We start from the raw sequence: 15,164 nt of genomic DNA on the forward strand, positions 1-15,164 counted from the left end.
CAAATGTACAAATGTGCTTGACACTATGTATGTATGTACCGATTGTGATAAGAGTTTTACGAGCCCCCAATAGAATGATTTAAAAAATAAAAAATATCTAAAACATTATAAATGGGTACATTTGCCATGCTTTGCATATTGAACCTTATTTTATTGAGGAGATATACCTCAACAAAATAATTGTAAGAAAAAAAGAATAAATATAGTTTAAAAATCATTATTTGTAGACTGTTTCTAAGAATAAATTGTGTTTAGGAAATCAATTGATTATAAAGAATGCTTTAGTTTTATAATCATAATAGAAGGAGAATAAAAATGAAAACAAAATAAAAGAATAAGAGGTCACTATAGCAGAATGCAACCCTTTGTCAGTTTGTCATTCTGTGGTGGCTTGTATGTTGCTGTGATGCTTGAAGTTATGTCACTGGTAGCCAAATTCCAGCAGGGTCTCTCAAATTAAACAGGTTTCAACAGAGCTTCCAGACTAAGAACAGATAATAAAGAAATACTTTGCTCTCTACTTTGAAGGAAGAAGCTGCTGAAAACTTTATACATAGCTTAAAAACATTGTCAGATATTAAAGGCCTAATGAATGGAAGCAGAGCTTTGTCAGAGATAATGCTAGAGAATGGGTTACTAAAGTCTGAAGGTACTTGAATTGTGACTGAGGAGAAGCTGATTTCTCCAAGGGGAAGCACTCATGGTGAGTCAGTTAAATCCTGGGGGAGTGGAGGTTTTTTTTTATCTTCATTTACTGCTGTAGCACGATTCAAGGTAGGAGAAACAGCTGTAAAATCTGCTAATGATTGAATTTGGAATGCTAGAAGTGTGAATCTAGGAAAATTGGAAGTTGTCAGAAATGGAATGCATAAAGATCAATATCATAGGTATTAGTGAGCTGAAATGGACTGGTACTGGCTTTACCTGACTCACAGTCACTGTTTCAAAAAGAACTACTGTATATACTCAAGTATAAGCTGACCTGAATATCCACTGAGGCACCTAATTTTACCACAAAAACTGCATTAAAAATGTGCGGAAAGCCTCAGCTTATACTGGAGTATATAATGTAGTTGAAATTCCATTTCAAGAGGTAGCATATGAAGAAGAATCAATGGAGCTGAAAAAAAAGTTCAAACTGCACTGAATGCATTCGTCCAAAACAAGTCTCTAGGAATTGATGGAATACCAATTGAAATGTATTTTCATAAGCAAGATGATGAAGCACTCACTCATCTATGCCAGGAAATTTAGAAGACAACTACTTGACCAACTGACTATAAGAGATCCATATTTGTGTCCATTCCAAAGAAAAGGGACCCAACAGAAAGCTAAAACTATAGGACAATATGACTGATATTGCTCGAAAATAAAATGTTGCTTAATATCATCCAACAATGTTTGCAGCAGTGCATTGACAGGGACCTGCCAAAAGTTCAAACGATTAGACATAATGACTGAAACAATGGGCTCAAAGATAGCAACACTTAGGAGAAAAACACGCACCATGCAGTTTTGTTCTATTATAAAAAGGACAGAAGAGGAGGTTCAACAAGGGATATTGCTGATGTTAAATGAATCTTGGCTCAAAGCAACAATACCAGTAAGATGTTTGCTTGTGTTTTATTCCCTATGCAAAGGCATTCTACTGTGTGGAGCATAGTAAATTATGGATACCCTTTAGAAGAGAGGGACATTCAGAACACTTCATTGTGTCATGCAGAACTTGTCCATGGATCAAGAGGCAGTTGTGTGAACAGAACAAATGAATGAATGCTGCATAGTTGAAAATCAGGAAAGGATTGGGTGCATTATGTGCACCCCCCACCACACATACTTGCTCAATCTGCATGTGGAGAAAATCATCCGAGAAGCTGGTTTATGTGCAGAAAGATGTGGCATCAGGATTGGAGGAATGCTTATTCACAACCTTAGATATGCCAATGTCACAACCTTGCTTGCTGAAAGTGAGAAGGACTTGAAACACTTGCTGATGAAGATCAAGCATTTCATCGTTCAGTCTGGGTTACAACTCAATGTAAAGAAGACCAAAATCCTCACAACTGGACCAAAAGGTAACATCATGATAAAGGAATAAAAGGTTTGTGCTGTCAAGAATTTGTGTCTTTTGCGGACGCACAATCAATGCTCATGGAAGCAGCAGTTGAGATAAAAGAAAGCATCAAGTCAAAGAAAGAATTGCATTAGGTAAATTTGCTGTGCAAGACCTCGTTAGACTATTGAAAAGCAAGGGTGTTATTTTCAGGGCTAATGTGAGCTTCACTTAATTTTCAATTGCTTCATATGCATGTGAAAGTTGGACATTGAGTAAGGAAGACCATAGAAGAATCAATGCATTTGAATTGTGGTGCTGAAAGTATCATGGACTGCTAAAATGGCAAACAGATCTGTTTTGGAAGAAGTATAATCAGAGTTCTCAAGGATGGCAAGACTTCATCTTGCATACTTTGGACATGTTTTAGGAAGAGACCAGTCCCTGGAGAAGGACATCATGCTTGGTTAAATGGATGGGCAGTGAAAAATGGGGAAGGCACTCAGCAAGATGGATTGACACTGTGGCTGTAATGATGGGTTTATACATAGGAATAATTGCAAGTATGGGGCAGGACCAGGTAGTTTTGTATTCTGTTGTGCATATGGTCACTATGGTTTGGAGCCAACTTGATGGCACTGAATGACAACAAATCAGAATCTTTTCTCTACATGTCATGATGTTATTTCTTGGTTCAGTTTGAGCTATAAGGAATTTAAATGGAGAGAAAATGTTTTGAGAAACAATGTACAAATGCGCTTTACACAATTGATGTGTGTATGGATTGGGATAACAGTTGTATGAGCCCCTAATAAAATGTTAAAAAAAAAAAAGAACCCCCAAAAAAAGGAATATGGAAGGATGTTTAAAAAACCCAATTTAAATCAACAACAAAATCCTCTTAAACGCTCCATTTTTTGTCTTTACATTGAGTTATAATTTAAAATAAAGGCTGTAGTCTTTTATCTTCACATGTAGGAATTCAAATCTGATTGGCTTTCGCAAAGGAGCACTGGTGAATAGTCAGTTATTCATTGGGCTGCTAATCATAAGTTCAGCAGTTCAAAGGGAACCACCAGATGCTGGAGGAAGGGAAGGCTTTTTTTTTTTTTTAACATTTTATTAGGGGCTCATACAACTGTTATCCCAATCCATACACACATCAATTGTGTAAAGCGCATTTGTACATCGTTTCTCAAAACATTTTCTCTCCACTTAAACCCCCGACATCAGGTCCTCATTTTTCCCCTCCCTCCCCACTCCCCACTCCCGCATGAGCCCTTGATAGTTTATAAATGGGTATTTTGTCATATCTTGCCCTGTCCGACGTCTCCCTTCATCCACTTTTTGGTTGTCTGTCCCCCAGGGAGGAGGTCACACACAGTTCCATGTAATTGGTTCCCTCTTCCCTACCCATTCTCCCTTTACCCTCCCTGTTTTGCCACTCACACCACTGGTCCTATAGGGCTCATCCGTCCTGGATTCCCTGTATTTTCAGTTCCTATCTGTACCAGTGTACCTCCTCTGGTCTAGCCAGTCTTGCAAGATCGAATTCGAGTCATGGTAGTGGGAGCGGGGAGGAAACCTTTAGGAACTAGAGGAAGGTTGAATTTCTCATCATTGTTACATCACACCGTGACTGGCTCATCTCCTCCCCTAGACCCCTCTGCAAGGGGATCTCCAGTGGCCTACTAATGGGCTTTGGATCTCCACTCCGTACTCCCCCCATCATTCACTATGGTAAGATTTTTTGTTCTGATGATGCCTTACACCTGATCCCTTCAACACCTCGTGGTTGGATAGGCTGGAAGGGAAGGCTTTTATCTCTCATAAAATGGTCCCATTTTGCTGTTTTCTTTTTTTTCCTGTCTGTTTCATTGGCCATTTCCTTTCTTCATGCATGATGTTCTTAATGTCACCCCACATCAATCTGCTTTTCAGTCATTTGTGTTCAACTTGTCAAATCTATTCTTGCGATGGTCTCTAAATTCAGGTAGAAGAGATTTAAACTTGCATTTTGGCCCGTGAATTTGTTTAAATTTTCTTCAGCTTCAACTTGCACTTGCCTGTAAGAAATTAATGTTTTGTTCCAGAGTCAGTTCTTGTTCATATTTTGTTTAATGGCATTGAGTTTCTTTATTGTTTCTTTCCAGGGATTGCAAATTTTATTATTGTGAATTTAATCTGACAAAGTAGAGACATATTCTATGTTGTTGTATTTGCAATGAATAAGTATTTTGCCTTGCAAAATTCTATTATGAAATCTCCAGGGGCACAAATCACTAGCACCTCACTTGCTAACTATCATTTTTCTTAAAAACAAACAAACAACAACAACTTTGCATTGCAATATCTAGTAGTTCTTAATGTAACTTGAACAATTTCAGACTGAAAAGTTGATAGAAATCTTCAATTTCTTCATCACCACTACGAATAAATTTAACTCTTGATAGAGGCTTTATATATAACATAGACACACATATATTTAAAGGAAGTAAAATTAAAGAATACAATAGCGAAAAGAGAGAAGAAAGGAAAAAGAAAGAAGGGGGAGACAAAAGAAGAAAGAAATTGCCAAACTACTGAGAATTCTGGCCCAGCCAAGCTGATACAAAATCTAACTATCACAAGTACCAAAGTATGTACAACTCAAGGTATTTAATCTTTGGCATCATCTTTTATTATGTGTGAAGTAAAATAAAAATCATTTATTCAATTTAGACATCAATAAGTATGATTTCAATTCAACTAACTTTTATTTTTAAAATGGAAATGGACCCACTTATTGGCTACTAACTAAAGGCTTTAAAGGGAAAAGGTGGTTAAGAAATAAGCTTTGATCTAGAAGAGTTTGTACCATGGTGAGAAGAGAAAGAGGCAAACAGGAGAGATGAAAGGAAGGCAAGGAGGCATAACAAAATAATCTAAACTAGAAGAAGAGGAAAAGGGGAAGGGAACGGATGGGAAGTGAAAGGAAGGATAGGTATAGGAGTAGAATTCATCGTATATTTCAGTGTTGGAAGAAAACAGAGGGATCAATTTGGTTATATCCACAGCCAATACAAACGTCTCCAAAGCAATATCCCAAACAGGGAGTTACTTAGTCTAAACCCTTTATTGCTGGTAAGTCAGAATTTCATAAGACAATTGGTTATTTTCTGTATGATCCTATTGACATATGCTTCCTTAACTTGAGAAAAACTCCGCCTCCCCAAAGCTTTCTCTGATTAAACCTAGCTGTTCCCTGTGAAAAAACACACCAAAATGTATATAGCTAGGCTTCAGCCCTAGTAGGTACTCATCTTTCCTCAATATCTGTAATGAAAGTCTAGCCCACCCCTTTCTTTATAAAGCATGTAATGACTTGAGATGATATTTCATACGTGACTAAGTCCTAAATCCAACAAAGGCAAGAAATGTATAGCTATGTTGATCTCTTTATCACACGGCTGGGGAATACTTCCAGTCACATATTAGACATTTAAAACAATTCTATTAGGTGAATATCTAAAATTATAGTAGATAAATGAATGTATCAATGTCAAACTCTTCTCCCTTGTTGTCATACTGCCCCAAGTGCATTACAGAATACAAATTTCCTCTTTTTTCATGCTAAATTCTAAAAGGTAGCTAATGCAGACAAGATAGTATTAACATTTAGATAGTTATAGAATTGCTTTGAATCACAATCAACTTGATGTTACACAATCAGGGATTTATTATATTATCAACAAAAACTCTTAATTATCTTCAGTTAATGAATATCTTTCCCACTACTTATTTTTACCAGAAACATAGATTTTCATATTATACAGATAAGACAATATCATTAAATATGACAATGTCACTGGCCTCTAGGGTTCTTTGTTTATCATAATGCAGTAATCTATTGCATTAACTGCCCTTACAACTTCACATCATGTGAAAATCTGATTCAAACATCTCTAATAGCCTCATTAAAATCATTTACAAATTCAGATACCTCGTACATATAGCTCCAATAGAGTTCCATATTTAGTAGAGTGAAAAGGGGCTTTGTATTGATGCTTGGAACTCTAACTCTTGCTGCCATACGTGATATTGATGCATAATGACCCTGTGGCACGTGGTTAGAACTGCCCTGGGAGTTACTGAGACTATTCTTTTTACCGAATGAGAAAGTCCCTTCTTTCTCCAGCAACCAGCTGGTGCTTTTGAATTGCTTCTCTTGCAGTTAGCAGCCCAATGCTTAACCACTCTTCTGCCAGGGCTGGGTTGCTACCTGAAAAGGTCAGCAGTTGAAGCCACCAGCTTCTCCTTGGGAGAAAGATGAGGCTTTCTACTCTCATAAAGATTTACAATCCCAGCAGTTCTACTGTTCCTATGGGGTCGCTTTGAGTCAGCATGGACTCAATGGCAATGGGATGCCTGGAACGATGTCACAAAATATGAACTCACCATCAGGATTTCATTTCTGTTTTCTGAAAGGGTGGGATCTGCACCAAAAGAAATTTTGGCTATAGATAAACTTACAAGGTGAACAAAACCTGAGTTGACACGATCTTTATCTACATGGGATAGCACTGATGGAAAAGTGAAATAGCTCTGGCATCATAACAATGGTTATCCTAGTACAAAATCAAGGAATTCATTCAGTGTAGCCACACTCTACAAGACACTCTGTTAATCACAGCCTAAATGAAGATGCCCAAAGAGGCAACATGTGGATTTCAAGATAGTTATCACTGACCTTTACTGTCTACATTGAGAAGATCATCTGCCTTTGTCCTCTATTTTCTTTTTTACCATAAGCTTCACCTTTAGCCCCAGCTCCTTCTGCCTCTCAATATCATGCATGAACATGCAAAACATTTCTCTGTTAGAATGCTAAGGGGCTATGCCAATTGTACTGAGGCCAAAGAAGAATTTATCTGGACAAAATAGAAACTAATTGTTGGACTGTTTCAAGAGATTATCAATTTTGATTTGACAGTCTGCAAGTCTGTCTCCTGATGCAGCTCCATAGGACTAGTGTTCCACCACACTTTCACTTGTCATTGATTTTCTGAATTGTTTCTTACTCACCAGAAGAGGGAGCCCTTATTAGAAACTGTCTTTATGGGCTTTATCTACTAAATTGGTCAGATTTTTCAGTTCCATAGAAAAATATGTAAGCCACAATCCACCAGTAAGTATTATTTCCCTTTTCCTCTTTCTTCTTTTTAAAAAAACATTGAGTACTATACCTTTCTCAGTCTCATTTCAATATTCTGAAAGTTTGGAGTCTGGAAACTCAAAAAAGTGTCAAATATGTTGGAATTTTGGTTTAATTAACATTATCTCTTCTCAAATACAACCCTTACTCAACCTCTTGTTCTTAGAGCATTTTCAAATTTAGTAGGCATTTTCCAGCTTATTAATATTCATTTTACAACTGTAGTAGAAAGCCAATCTCCTTAAAGTCTATTGTACTAAAAAGTTGAGCTATATACAATGAATTGCAATAACAAACAAGTATGACTTTACAAAGGTACATTACATATCAAGACAAAAAATTGGCTACCTTAAGCGAGATGCAAAACATACCCAGCTCTTCTGATTTATGTAAAATTTAAATTAAAAACAGATTCAGGAATGAAAGTTCATCATGTGGGGACTGCCTATTTTCCATATATTCTTTGTTCACTTGTTATTCCCTTCCTGCAAAATCTTGTCCCATCAATACATGAAATACTTCTGAGATCATATTGACTTTCAGAAATTCTTATTATCTCCAAAAATGTTTCACTCTCAAGTAAAAATACATATTTTGTAAAAGCAATATATTTATTTGGAACAGAAATAAAATCACATAGAGTTAATGACAACTTTTCTCTTGGCTCATTTTCTCTAACTCCCTTGAAGAGTTCCAATTGTCAGGATGACTCCCTTCCCCCAACTACTTTTCTCAGTGCATCCTTCACATTCTTGTTCTTCAGACTGTAGATCAAGGGATTTAGCATGGGGATCACTGTAGTGTAAAACACTGAGGATACTTTCTCCTGTTCCATATGATTGCTAGAAGGAGGCTTAAAGTACATGAACGTTATAGACCCAAAAAAGATCCCCACAGCCATGAGGTGGGAGCTGCAAGTGCCAAAGGCTTTGGATCGGCCTTCAGTGGAATGAATACGAAGGATACTGGAGAGAATGAAAGCGTAAGAAATGAGAACAGCCAGGGTAGGTGCTAAAGTATTAACACCTCCAATAATAAATAGTAAAATCTCATTAATGCGGGTACTGGAACAAGAGAGAGTCAACAGAGGAAGAATATCACAAAAATAGTGACTGATAATATGAGACCCACAAAAGGACAACATTGACATGCGAGTAGTATGGACTGTGGCCCCAAAGAACCCCAGTGAATATACTACGCCCATCATTATAGAACAGACCCTATGAGACATAATAGTATTATAATGCAGTGGGCTACAGATAGCAACATAGCGGTCATATGCCATGGCTGTAAGAAGGTAGCCTTCTGCAATTACAAAAATAAGGAAGAAATAAAGCTGAGCCATACACTCCAGGAAGGAGATAATGTTCTTCTCTGACACAAAGTTCACTAGCATCTTAGGGGTAATGACAGAGGAGTAACAGAGATCAATGAATGACAAATGACTGAGAAAATAATACATTGGAGAGTGAAGTTGAGAACTGACAGTAATTAAAATGATCATGCCCAGGTTCCCAACCACTGTGATCACATATATTCCAAAAAAGAGAAGAAAGAGTGGCAGTTGGAGCTCTGGGCATTTTGTTAACCCTTCGAGGACAAATGCAGTTATTGAGGAATGGTTTGAAGTGGCCATTGCTTGGAATATATTATCTGTAGGAAGAAAGAAGAGGAAAAGGTACAATCAAATGAGTTTCTAATTCTTAAATCAGAATGGCACACCCTGCCTTAGACAATTTCTTCCCTGCTAGTCTCTCCTATCCTAAAACGCTATGCTTTCCACAAAAACTCTGAACGTCACCTACTCTTTGTTCAATCTCTTAAAGCTGAATTATTTTCTTGAAGTCAGAATCTTTTCATTTCAAATCATAAGTCAATTACCACCTCACTTTGAAAAAAGTCCAAAATGTTCACTCCTGGTTAATTTTTTCTTTGACTAGGACATTCTCTGCTGCTATATGCGTTCAAATCTAACTCAGATGACATAAAAGTAGTCAATTTCACTTCATTAACCCGTCTCCAGGATCAACATAATCAGCGCTTTCTAAAAGTGGGTATTTAGATCCATATAAGTATATAAACAGAATCTGTAGATGAAAAAAAAAAACTCTTACAAATGGCCCTAATTAATTTAAATTCTCACTCTCCTCATTCTGTTCTCTTGCTAAAAAACTTGAATAGGCCAAACTGTCCTTTTCAATGTCGATGGAGCTGACACTAAATGAGGGACTAAAGCGTGTTCTTACGCCATGCCATTATTTTTTCCCATCTCAGGAAACACAAAGCAATTCGGGTCATGTGGTACCAGAACTACCAACCATGAAGAGTACCCTCACCTCTGTTCATCATTATAAGCCACAATCCTACTGACCTTTCTCTCTCAAAGTTGTTATATCACAAGTGGAGGATATCTCATTTACTATCTTTGCTTTCCTAAAGAATAGGCGAAAAATTGTGGGAAAAGTATTTACTACTTTTAGTTAAACATTATGTATTACTTAAGGAAATAAGTCTATAATTTTACACATACTATTTCTTTGATTTATGATACAATTTATAAACAACACACTCAGTATTTGAGTCTTGAACCTTGTTATAAATTTGCATTATATTTTTCCAAACTGTTAAAAATATGAAAGGAAGCAAAATTATATGCATAGGATGACACAAAACTTGCTTTTGATTTTCATTCAACATGTGATAATTTTTTATGGTTATAAGCAAAGTGACATGAAAATCTATTGCACTGTATATTTTTTCTCTATACCTTGCATAATCTTTCAAGGATTTCTAATCTATGTGTTAATTTAAAGACTGAATTATATAGGTATAGTTATCTGCAAGAATTTATAAAAGGAGAAAAATATTTTTGGATTCATGGAATTAGATAGAATTCTAAAGAGAAAAGGAGTCAAAGTTTCCAGGATACAATGCTAATTAGTCCCTTTAGTAATAACTGTTTGATTATACCAACTCCAGATCAATACTGTGAACTTTTCCAACAAATAATAGGAATAGGAATGAGACCCGACACTTTATAGAAGTCACCACTTCTTGAAACCCATTGGGGGAAAAGGCTAAAGGAAATAATTGCCCTCCCACCCCATTTCAAATTCATTGTGGTTGAGTCAATTTCTACTCATAACGAAGCTGTATACAGTCCGGAGACTTTAATAATTTGGGGGAGACAACATCCTCATCTTTCTCCTGCAGACAACTAGTTAGTAGTTCATAATTGAACAACTAACCCACCGTGCCACCAGGGACTGTTGAAGGAAAGAAAGGCAGAAAAATGCAAATAAGAAATGAAATGTGTGATGTTATATTATGATATAGCTAACTGAAATAAGATGAATAATAATATAGTATTATGAAGAGCTACATGCCAATAAATTTGAAAACTTAGAAAAATGGAACTTTCTAGAAAAACCCTACTTACCAAACCAAAATAGATTAAAATAGAAAATCTTAAGAAAGCAATAATAATAATACGAAATCCAGTTATTTAAAAAGTCCCCCCAAAAATGTGGTTCAGGTCCAGCACTTCATTGGTGAGTTTATGAAACATGTAGAGGAAACCCAATATCAATTCTACTTTAACTATTCCAGTATAGAAGGGATGGGAAAACTCTGCATTTATTTTATGATGTGAACATACCTTGATAACAAAATTAAACCAGAATGACTTTAAAGATGTATAGCCCAATATCCCTCATGAATATAAACAAAACTTCCAAATAAAATCTGTGTCTGTATAATCCAAAATAGATTTTAAAATAATAACATGATGACTGTGATTTATATCAGATATGCAAGGGGATTTCAACCTTGGAAAAACAATCAATGTAATCCAACACATAAATAAAATGAAGAAGAGAATCATGTGATTATAGCAATTAATGTAGAAAAGACACTGGACAAACTCCAACACCCATTCCTGAAACAACAACAAAAACAAAAACAGTTAACAAATTTGGAATAGAGGGGAAATAAAGGATATATGTTCAAAACCAATGGCTGACATTAGTCTCAAAGGAGAGAAACTGAAAGCATTCTTGCAAACTGGAACGAGATACAGATGGGTGGAAAGGGGGAACCGATTACAAAAATCTGGGTATTGCCTCCTCCCTGGGGGAGGGACAGCAGAGAAGAGGGCGGGGGGAGACGTCGGACAGTGTAACTTATGACAAAACTATAAGTTGTGAATTATGAAGGGTTCATGAGGGAGAGGGTGGGGAAAATGAGCAATTGATATTAAGGGCTGAGGTGGAGGGCAAACGCTTTGAGAATGATGAGGGCAGCGAATGTACATATGTGCTTGACACAATGGATGTATGTATGGATTGTGATGAGAATTGTACAAGCCCCCAATAAAAATTTTTTAAAAAGATGCCCTTCATCATTCCTAGTCATTATTGTGCTGCAAGTCTTAGCCAAAACTAAAAGGCAAGAAAGAGAAATTAAAGGCATCTAAATTGGGAAAGAAGTAAAATTTCCTATGTAGCTATGACCCAATAATAGAAAATCTCAGACCCAGTCAGAAAATTGTGCTAATACTTTTTTCAGTGGGGAAAGAAAAAGGCATTTTCCTTTCAGTTTTTTCTCTATTGTCTAGTGATCTACAATACTATTGCTTTTAAGACTTTATAATAACCCCAGAGGGTAAGTCGGAAAAGTATCAGGTCTAATCCTTGGAAAGAACAAGTTGGTGCCTAAAGATAATAGCTGTTTTCTTGTACTATCAAGGATATGAGGATATAACAGTGTCCACTAGATGCGTTATTGAGGTGTCCATGAAGTATCCATATTTATATGAATAAAATAGATGTGTGGAAAATTAGTGTCAAAATGTAATGCTCTAGAATGTTTCTTCTTTTTTTTTTAACAGAGACACTCAAAATTAAAATAATTGCAAGCCCAAATTTTTAAGCATAGGACTGTGGGTTGAAAATACTAGTTTATTCTTGTCTTTGAGTAGGAAGATTTATTAAAAGCCAACTAAACTAACATGTTTTACACCCTCTAATACAGTGCTATATTTACTGGTGAAATATTTTTGTTTCTTGATGTAATTTCATGCAGGAAACAATAAAAAAAACTGATTAGACAGCTGAATGTAAAACACCATTGGGAACACAGCAGTCATTTCAAAATCTGATAAAGGTGTTGCTGTGTCAAGAAAATTAACTTCATAAAGTTTAATCTTATTGCTAGAAAATAATGTTTAAAGTTTCATCAGATTTTAAGGTTCTGGAAAGGTGATAGCTTTATATTTCTTACATAAACAAGGTAAATGTTGTAATACGTCTGTGTGAATTCTGTCAGAATAAAATCTTTCTTTAAATATTTTCCTCAATGATTGTGTTATGACATTGACAGAGAGGCATTGCATTTGGGGTCAGAAGACATGGAATAAAAGCATGACTTTACTACTTAGTGCAAAGACTTTGTGATTACAGCAAATCAAGTACTCTCCCTGTTTCATTATTTTTTCATCTATAAAACAGTAGTTATACAGAGCAAAAACATCTCTATAAAGCTTTGCAAACTGTAAACCACAACACGTCTATTTGTTATTATTTTAGTATGTTTTATATTTATAATATACTTTCCAAGTGTATTTTCTGACAAGATCCCCAAAGCTTCAGAACTCATTACCCAAGTCTTAGAATAAGAAAGTTGGTTAGTGTTTACATTAATATCAGAAGAAAAGCACTGTTTTTTATGGTTCTTATAATGCAGAATATTCTGTTTCCAATGGGAAATTTAAAAAGGCATAACAAGTAGCCTTTTGGAAGCACATAATCAAGAGTTTGGTTTTTGGGTTTTTTGGGGGGGGTATGGGGGGTATTCCTATATCCCTAAAAGGGGCCTTGCTGGCCTAGTAAGTTATGAGTTGGGCTGCTAACTGCAAGGGCAATGGCTGGAACCCCACTTTACCTGCAGAAGAAATATGAGGCTATCTGTTCAAGTAAAGATGGACAGCCTCTGAAACCCGAAGTGAACGCTCCTCTTTATCTGACAAGATCACGGTGTGTGGGAGTCAGCTGAATGACAGTGGGTTTGAGTCAAGAATTGTGAAAAGCTGGTTGGAATACAAGGATATAAATACATATGATGTTATGATTTAAATTTATGTAGGTGATAATAGCCCATTAAAATAAACAAAAACAAACAAACAAACATAAAACCTGCCATCAGGTCAATTCCAACTCATAGAGACACCATGTAAGGTCTCTGAGACTGTAAATCTTTGCAGGAGCAAATAGTTTTATCTTTTACCCTTGGAGCTGCAGTTGGGTTTGAAATGCCAATCTTGCAGTTGACAACCAAATTCATAACCCATTATGTTAGCAGGGCTCCTTAAGTTGCAAATTAAGTTTGAAAATGTAGGACTGCACTTGACATTTGTGACTTTGATTGGACACTAACTAAAGCCAGCTAGCAGAAAATCAGATATATTTCAGGACAAATAGGAACTGATTGTTGGACTCTAGAGCAGTTGCTGTTATTGTTTAATTGGTGATTCTAAGAAGAAATTCTAAAACGAAAAAACAAGGGACTGGGAAACAAATGAAGTAAATTGCCATAGAAGGTACATACAAACTGAAATGTGAAATATTCAGAATTATCTCTATCCAGGAAAATTATTTCAAACAAGTTGCCAGTTCTTGAAACATTTTCTTTAACAATCATTTAGAAGATAGCTAAATATAATTTCCATGCTTCTCTATTGAGGGAGGTATATTTTGCTTTTCTTGCTCTCGAGCTGTAAGCTGTCATAGTTCAAATGTTGCTTCTTACCAAAACTGTGACCTCCGACTCATCTTCATTTTTTATATTTATCTCATAGGATTTCAAAGCATCAAATGAGATAATGGTGGCAAAAAAATTGGGATCTGTTAAATGTTACATACATTCTTGGTATTATTGCTTTAATATCTTGAATTATTAATGAAAAATTACAGTATTTATATAAAACTATCTAAAACATCATGTAGCATTTCTTCTCTGATTTACTGAGAAGGTGAGGTTAACTTACCTTAAAATAAAACTGGGATTTTGACCTCATTTTGTAATGTTGAAAGCTTAGATATATGCAACTGATAATTCCCAAAAGACTATAAATCTCTCAAGATTTGGCCTCGTGTGCATTGCACAATTATGAAAAAGCAAATTAGAGTTTCACATGTTCTCAGAATGATCTAATCACCCATGGATTTTTGTCCCTGTTAGGAAAAATAAAGCATAACATATATTGCATCTTTAAATTATGCTTTCGAATCTATAAACAGTTCTGCTAAATAAACATAATTTTTGAGACTTCTAGAACAACATGTGAAAATTCAACATATGAAGATATTATTTTAAAATGAGTGTAATGTTGTTTAAATAACTTCCCAGTAATAATATTCCTAGTCAATAATAGACAAAATCATAATTTGCAGTTGACTGGTCCCAATCATTTTGGCTCTATCAGGAAGTTCACTCTTTATTAATTTTTGTAATAGATACATACATTAGCAGTCCTACTTATTCTTCAGGAAAACTCCAATTAGAAAACACCATTCTACAAGAAAATGTTCTTCTTGCTCAGTCATAGAAAACACTTCTACTTAGTTTCCATAGTTAATTTTTAATATAGGCTATAATGGAGGCTAAAATATATTTTTTCCAACAGTATTATTGGCATATGACTCACATATCATTAATGTTTTTTCTTGTCCTTTGTCAAAAATCAGTTGTCTATGACTGAATGCTTTTGTTTACTAAGTTTTCTATTTTGAGAAGTTCTTTGATTATCCTAGTTCTCTTCCTTCACCATATTAAATCGGTAATTTGTTTTTCCATTTCTTTAAAGAATGATGTTGGGATTTGAATTAGAATTAAGATTAAGTCTTTGTATCCACGAATACA

At 35.5% G+C, this 15,164-nt stretch overlaps 1 protein-coding gene across 1 annotated transcript; it reads right to left on the reverse strand.

Annotated features, from left to right (window-relative positions):
- Positions 1–7,947: 7,947 nt before the first annotated feature.
- LOC101650602 (olfactory receptor 8D2-like) lies at positions 7,948–8,883 on the reverse strand. The gene has a single exon (XM_004714212.1). It carries the CDS (start codon positions 8,881–8,883, stop codon positions 7,948–7,950), a length of 936 nt encoding a protein of 311 aa, XP_004714269.1.
- Positions 8,884–15,164: the final 6,281 nt, after the last annotated feature.

Source organism: Echinops telfairi, unplaced genomic scaffold, assembly GCF_000313985.2.
Source record: "Echinops telfairi isolate 266 unplaced genomic scaffold, ASM31398v2 ScPeMD7_5592;HRSCAF=6446, whole genome shotgun sequence".
Taxonomy (NCBI): domain Eukaryota; kingdom Metazoa; phylum Chordata; class Mammalia; order Afrosoricida; family Tenrecidae; genus Echinops; species Echinops telfairi.